The 7,316-nt window shown below is 39.3% G+C and overlaps 1 protein-coding gene across 1 annotated transcript; it reads left to right on the top strand.

The window, feature by feature from the left end:
• Positions 1-3,046: 3,046 nt before the first annotated feature.
• Positions 3,047-7,309, top strand: LOC108896951 (2-epi-5-epi-valiolone synthase). Its single transcript, XM_018696285.2, has 5 exons — positions 3,047-3,214; positions 5,282-5,915; positions 6,051-6,290; positions 6,412-6,664; positions 6,969-7,309. The coding sequence occupies exons 1-5, from the start codon at positions 3,072-3,074 to the stop codon at positions 7,055-7,057; spliced, it is 1,359 nt and encodes a 452-aa protein (XP_018551801.1). The 5' UTR covers positions 3,047-3,071; the 3' UTR covers positions 7,058-7,309.
• Positions 7,310-7,316: the final 7 nt, after the last annotated feature.

Raw genomic sequence — 7,316 nt, 5'->3', positions numbered from 1 at the left:
ATCGAGATAGTGAGTCTGATACTTGACGCAGAGAGATACACTGGACAGAAGAATACGGTTCTCAAACTAATGATATGTGTTATCCCCTAACGATATTTTCTCTGACCCGCCACAACGCAAAACTTTCGATCTTACCTTTGACGGCGGGCATGGTGTGAGTGTATGGGCGTGACGAACTTCGGCAGCTGGCAGTGTCAGTAAGCACACTTGTTGACGTGGTGGCGGAGTTTCTGTTATATCACTACATTATGCAAATTGATGAGTAAGGGGAGTGACCGATAGCTTGCACAACATACGAAAACGTTATCCAACCGCAAGTGGTGCGTGACTGCACCCGTGCATCTTACTACTCTGCATAGGAAAACAAGGACAGTTTCGCCTTGGAAACAATAACTTCACGTGGACCATAGGAGTGTTACCAACCCAGGTTGAACGTGCAACTACTCAAAAAAGAGTCTAAGGGGTCTGTGTGTGAAACACATTGTCGCGATGGGCCAGCGTGGTGGAGTTCCTGGAATAACTAGAATGCATAGAATTGGTGGAACACAGCTGTGGGTATTTTATAGCTGGGACCAATGGCCCTCATAAATAGAGGAAAATGAGGCAAGGGAGGGAAGGAAAACACCCATTTGACAATCTGTTATATTTTATTTATGAACATTTTATCTTCTGTTTTATAAAAATAGAAAAAAATATATGTAATTATAAGTTATTTAACATTTAAGCAAGGCAACGCTGACCCTTGCATGTGCATGCTGCTCTTTTCTTCCAAATATATTGAAATATTTTAAGCCCGGGGCTTCTCTGTCCAGGCATGTTCTCTCACCCAGTGTCAGCCTCAGTTAGGCTACAGCCCCCCTGCGATAAGCGAAAAAGAAATTCCACCATTAAAATAAATTCTCACATAAAATTATTACAGTTGATTCACATCTTTCAAAGTTAAATACTTCATTATCATTAACTCTTTCTTAAATTCTGTTTATACCGGCATTAACACGCATTCGATCAAAAGTGGCTCTAAGTACAGGTGTGAATGAGACCAAAGATGCATTGAGATCCCATTACTCAGACCACAGTGTAGGTGAACTGATGTACTTATGGCTGCCCACTTGTGATTGGATCACCTAAGATGCATGTCAGTGCCAACTCTCTCTAGTGTTCCTTGTCTTCACACTGTTGTAAAAAACATAAAAACAACAACATAACACAGCAACAATTACTGTGAATTAGACTGGCATTTGCTACCTTCTTTGACATCTATATCTAAAAAATGTTGTTGCCCAAATGCAGAGGGTGGACAGGGTGGATTAACACTGATGTATATGTAACAATCCTGTGATGTGTGAGTAGTGAATGTTTGAGTTTGGGTCCCTGCATCATGCATACTAATCTCACTGGCATGGTTTAGTTGCCTAAAACAGACTCATGTCACTTAAATTAGCTCCATCTGTGATTTCCTGTCTATGTCTATGGTGAAAAAAGCCTACACTAAATATGGTGAATTGTAAGAGATGAAAATCTTTTACAAAATTCTTTAGTAGTACTTGTAAAACACTTTTATTGATGAAACTGTTCCATTGCTGAAATTTGGCCCCATATAATTTTGTGTCTTATGTAACATTAAATTCAAAGTTGCACCAAATGGTTGTTGCTCAAGGCATGATAGCGAAATGTCTGGCTGTAATGTAATCAGACAAAAGAGTCAGTGATTACATTGTAATGATTGAAAGCACTTCAAAATACAATCAACCAGTCAATTTGTTTGCTTAAGAAGCTTGTAGCAAGTTAGACTTGTCAATTTTGACTGCCATGTTTTTTAGAAAAAACAACTAGCAACTTATATACTGCAAGTTTCATAACTACAGCTTTGGTGTCATGTTATGAAAACCCTGTCAAACCTGTTTGAAAATGCCTGTCAGCCTGAGTGGACTACTGTCTCCCCTGCCAGTGAGTTTAACATTGTTTTTTGCTCTCAGTCATCTAAATTACTGTCACTACAGAGAAATGGTATAATACAAGTGGCAGTTTTGTTTTGTTTTTTGTTTTTTTGGCATTTTATTTTAGAAATTTTATTGGAAGGTAATTGCCTGCCTCTAGTGGTCAGTATATTTTGATATCAGCATTGAATCAAATGACTGAACTTAGTGCATTTCAGGGGCTGCAAGCTGAGCTGCCACTAACCTATGCTCAGCTTGTTTCTCTGCTAAACTATGATCCACATATTCAGGAGGTTTTCACCAGGAGCAATGTTCCCTCTAAGCTGCGCGCCTGCACAATTGCGCACTGCTCCCGCTTTCTCCACGCACAGCAAAACTCTGTAGTGCATTAAATTACAGTGTGCGACAGTGTGCACGTCCGATGTTGCTCACAGTGGTCCAAGGAATTCTCAGGGAGTTTGTGTGTATGCTCTGACACATGAAAAATTAGAGGGAACATTGACCAGGAGAGAAAAAAAAACACTGACTCAAGTAGTTTCATGTTAAAAAATTAGTGTTTCTCAGACACTGTTTGGCAGCCACTAACATTTGCAGAGCTTGTTTCTTTGATAAATTCAAGATGTCTAATTCATCTGGTTAAAATATAGTTAAGAATGACCAAGAACTTAAAAATGGGTCGTAAAAAGGCTTAAAATAAATAGATAAAATGAATAAAAGCCAATTTTGACTACTGTGGTTTTTAGACAAACTTCATACAAATACTTGACCATTTTTCTTTGTCCAATTCCACTTTTGGAATTGGGGTCTCCTTTGTGTCTCCACAAAGGCTTTTCCCTCCACGTAAATATAATTTGCAAAATAATAATGTTACATCATTTTCTTGGCCATAACCACATGACTGACTGAGATACAATTAATTAATACCAAAGATTCCTACAAAATGGTCTTTTTTTGCCAGGAAGACAGTTGTTATCTCACAGTTACACAAAAATTGTGCAATGGAAATAACACATGTAAAAACATGTGAACTATGCTGATACAAAATGCCCTCCCTATACTCAGCGACATCCTTTAAATATTACACTGAAAACTCATTAGGAGGTCTCATCTGCAACCTCCAGTCAGAGAGCAAGAATGGGGAAGGTTCCTTTTGATGTCAATAATACCAAAGATAAGAAAACTGAGTTTAGCTTAGTACAGGTCAAAGGTACCTGGAAGCGCAAACTGGGAAAGAAGGCTAGTGATGGGAGAGTGGACCGTGTCTCTGCTGCCAAAATGTGAGTTTAACATTGTTTTTACTCTCAGTCAAAAATTTTATTTTCTAAATTTTATTTGAAGGTAAGTTTTTCTTTGTCTCCTCTATGTTGATTTTGTAATTTAAATTTGAAAAAGTCTAATTGGCTACAGGCTGAGCTGTAAGTTAGACTATGTCAGTAAGATTATGTTATGAAAACCTTGTCAAACCTGTTGGAAAAAGCCTGTCAGCCTGAGCAGACTGTGTCTCTGCTGCCATTCATGCTGCCTAACATTGTTTTTTAAATGGTATAATACAGGTAGCAGGAGAAACATATGATATTTGATTTTTTGATTGATTTTTTTTTTTTTTTTTGACATTTTATTTTATAATTTTATTGGAAGGTAAGTTTTCTTCTGTCGCCTCTATGTCGATTTTGTAAGTACATTTGTAAGTCTAATTTGGCTCCATCATCCAGATTTATGCCTTGGTCAGTATTTGTGATTTAAAGTATGACATGTGCTGGGTGCAACATTTTTGATAAAGCAAAAAGAAAATGAATGCAACTTTTACGTGTTTTTTTTTCCTTGCTAACAGCCTCTTTCCTGTAAGTTTTTTTTTTTTCTTTTCCCATCGCCCTTTTTTCTCTTTTGGAGTTTTGGGCAGCTACAGTATAGTTAAGTTGAGGCATTTACTTGGTTAATATTGAAGAAGAATTGTGGTCTGGGTTAAGGAAGTTAAAATAAACTAACTGCTGCTGCTAGGAGATAGAATTTAAGAAAACCAACACAAGCACAGGGACAACATGCAAACTCCACGCAGTAAAGCCCGGTGTGAACGGGGGCATATTTCATCAGTGTCTCAGGTATTCCTCAGTTAGAATTTGGCCTGAGGTTATGCGTCCATTTCTAAGAGGCTGCTGTAACAGCTTAAGTGGAAATACATACCATACAGTAATTTTGCTGTCAATCAAGCCAACACCTTTAGATAACTATTACTTTCTTGTGTAGTTGGCTTGAGGGTAAACAGTCACATGTTTGACATAGAATCCCTAAGTGGAAACTATAAAACTGGTGTAGCATATGCACTGCCTATAGGACAGAAATCAGTGATACTGGTAATCCACCCCAGAAACCACCTATTCACCCTCCTGCCATCTGGCAAGAGATACAGAAGTATTTGCTGCTGTACCACTAGACTCCAGAGCAGTCCTCAGGCTCTGAAACTACTGAATTCAGCCTTTTCACTCCACCATGAAAATAGTTTTATTTTTGTGACTTTTTTTGATTACTTTTTTGGTAAGAATTATTAAGGGGCTACACCTGTAATTTCATTATAAAATGTTGTGTTACATAATGATAATCAAATTGAATCTTGAATTTCAGCATTACAGCAGCTACAGTAGAACAGATAACTTAATTTATTATATATGAGACCCTAATTTGAAAAATGCCATTCTGGGAATTGTTGATCTGCTGCTTCTGTGAGTTTTGGAGAGGAATAGTTTTGTGTTTTGCTGTGTTTGTTCCCTTATGAGGAGTGTGTTCTGATAATAACTTGTTTATTCAGCTTCTAGCTAAAACAAGGACAAGGAGCTTTGGAAGCACTAAAAGAGAAACCATTTGACAAATTGATGCTGAAGAGACAAGGAGCCTGTTGATATCAGCTGCTGTTTGTACAGCTTTGGCTAAGTAGGAGGATAGGTCGCTTATAAACAAACAATTTGTACACTGCTGTTAGATTCAGCCACAGGTTGATAAATCCAGTTTAAAAGGTGGTACAGTGATTATTTATCCCAAGTTATGGCTTATTTAAATGACCTTTTTGTTACTTTTTTTGTTTTCTTGTTGTTGCAACATGTTTTCTATTTATGTTTGATTGCATGGTCTAGTGTTCTGTTACTTAATGCCAAAAGTTATTTTTGATTCCAAATATTGATCCTTGTGTCATGTGCATCTTGTGCAGCTTTTTCACAAAAACACCAAATAAACTGGCAACTGTGTCTTCTTTATATTTTATGCAATGTACTGACAGAAACAGAAAAAGCAGTTTACAACTGATCGTATCCGTGAGATTATAATACAACTGCATCATGTGTTTTGTGTGGCAGCTATGAGAGCATCACAGATAAGGGCATCTCCTGGACCGTGGTCAGCCCCATCGTCTTTACTTACAAGGTAACCGAGACCCAGAACATCCTGGACCCATCCAATGACACACTCCTTCTGGGTCACATCACTGACTCACAGCAGTTGGAGGACATTAAAAAATCTAACAAGCCACTCAAACGCTTTCTGGTCATTGACCAGGAAGTCCAAAAAATCTATGGCCCCAGGCTAACTGAGTACCTAGAGGCCAACAAAGTCCAGTACAAGATCTTGCCTCTACCCACAACTGAGGAGAACAAATCCATGGAAATGGCTTTGGAAATCATAAAAGAGGTCAACAACTTCTCCCTTGACCGCCGCACAGAGCCCATCATTGCCATCGGTGGAGGGGTGTGCCTGGACATAGTGGGTCTGGCTGCCTCACTCTACAGGAGACGCACTCCCTACATCAGGGTCCCAACCACACTGCTTGCCTACATCGATGCCAGTGTGGGGGCAAAGACAGGGGTGAATTTTGCCAACTGCAAGAACAAGCTGGGTGCCTACATTCCACCAACTGCTTCCTTCCTTGACCTGTCCTTCATACAAACTATTCCTCGCCGGCACATCTCCAACGGGCTGGCAGAGATGTTAAAGGTATGTTAAAGGCCTGGATGTGAAACATTTACCTTAAAGCTGACTCATCCTAAGAAATGATTTATGTATTTATTTTTCATGTTTGAACTGCTCATTGAAGTTTTTTATGGGTTTTTGTGCCCTTCCTCTTTGCAGATGGCCATAATGAAGCACAGAGGCCTCTTTGAGCTTCTTGAGAAACATGGCCATATGCTGTTGGATACTAAATTCCAGGCCGTTAACAATGTATATGGGTGCAACAACTTACAGGCTGCACCACAAGCAACTCGTACAGCAATCATGACTATGCTTGAGGAGCTTGCTCCAAACCTTTGGGAGGATGACCTAAACAGACTTGTGGACTTCGGCCATCTCATCAGTCCAGCATTAGAGATGGTAATTGATCCCTCATGGCAGATGTAAAGTAGCTCAACACATATATTTAAATCCCCTGTTGATATGTGCTATTATACATATATATCTAGAACACATTGTCTTACTTCTCTTTGTCATACAGGAAGTTCTCCCGTCTCTGCTGCATGGTGAAGCAGTGAACATTGATATGTCTTACATGGTTTACGTATCTAAAGAGAGGGGTCTACTGACAGAAGAAGAGATGCAGAGGATCATCAGATGCATGGTGGGCCTGGAGCTGCCTGTCTGGCATGAGGCGTGTACCATGGAGCTCATACAGAGGTCTCTGCAGGACAGACTAAAGCACTCTGGCGGCCTGCACAGAATGCCCCTGCCTGTTGGTCTTGGGCAAGCAGGTAAGAATCACCCAAGTGAGCCTTTCCAGAAAACCATTTGTGTTCATGCAAAATAAATAGGGCTGGACATTTGGTCAAATTTGGCTAGTGTGGCTAGCTGGCAAGCTACGGTGGTTCGCAAATTATTACTTATTAATTGGCTGCTAACACACTAACAGAGGCTTGCCAGGCCAGCCCCATATTGTTATGTTTAATCCTTATTTCTTCCCACAACATTTGTAGTTCTTCTGTTACTCGGAGTTCATGTAATATATGTACAATGTTGTTAAAACATGTTCTATTTACTCTCCTTTTTTCATCGCAGAAATATTCAATGACACATCTTATGAGGTCCTGCACAGAGCTTACGAGAAATGGTGTGATGAGCTGGGTGTGTCCTCTAAGCATCTGTGACACTTAATCTGCCCATACCACTACTGTATCAGTTGAATGTTTTCAGTCTCATGTGCATGACAATATGTACTCACTTAGTTTCATTGGTGATGTATTAAAAAATCTGTAGTTAATGGTATTTATATTTACCTGCTTCTGTCTAGCATTTCTTTGCAAATGGTGACAATACCTGATGCTGCCTGCCTTGTTTTAAGGGTTTGTAAAACAAATCAAGTTACAAAAGAGCTTTTTTAGTGACTATTTGTCTAACAGAGGAATT

The sequence above is a fragment of the Lates calcarifer genome, unplaced genomic scaffold, assembly GCF_001640805.2.
Source record: "Lates calcarifer isolate ASB-BC8 unplaced genomic scaffold, TLL_Latcal_v3 _unitig_416_quiver_1720, whole genome shotgun sequence".
Lineage (NCBI taxonomy): Eukaryota > Metazoa > Chordata > Actinopteri > Centropomidae > Lates > Lates calcarifer.
This window is presented reverse-complemented; position numbering and strand designations above follow the sequence as displayed.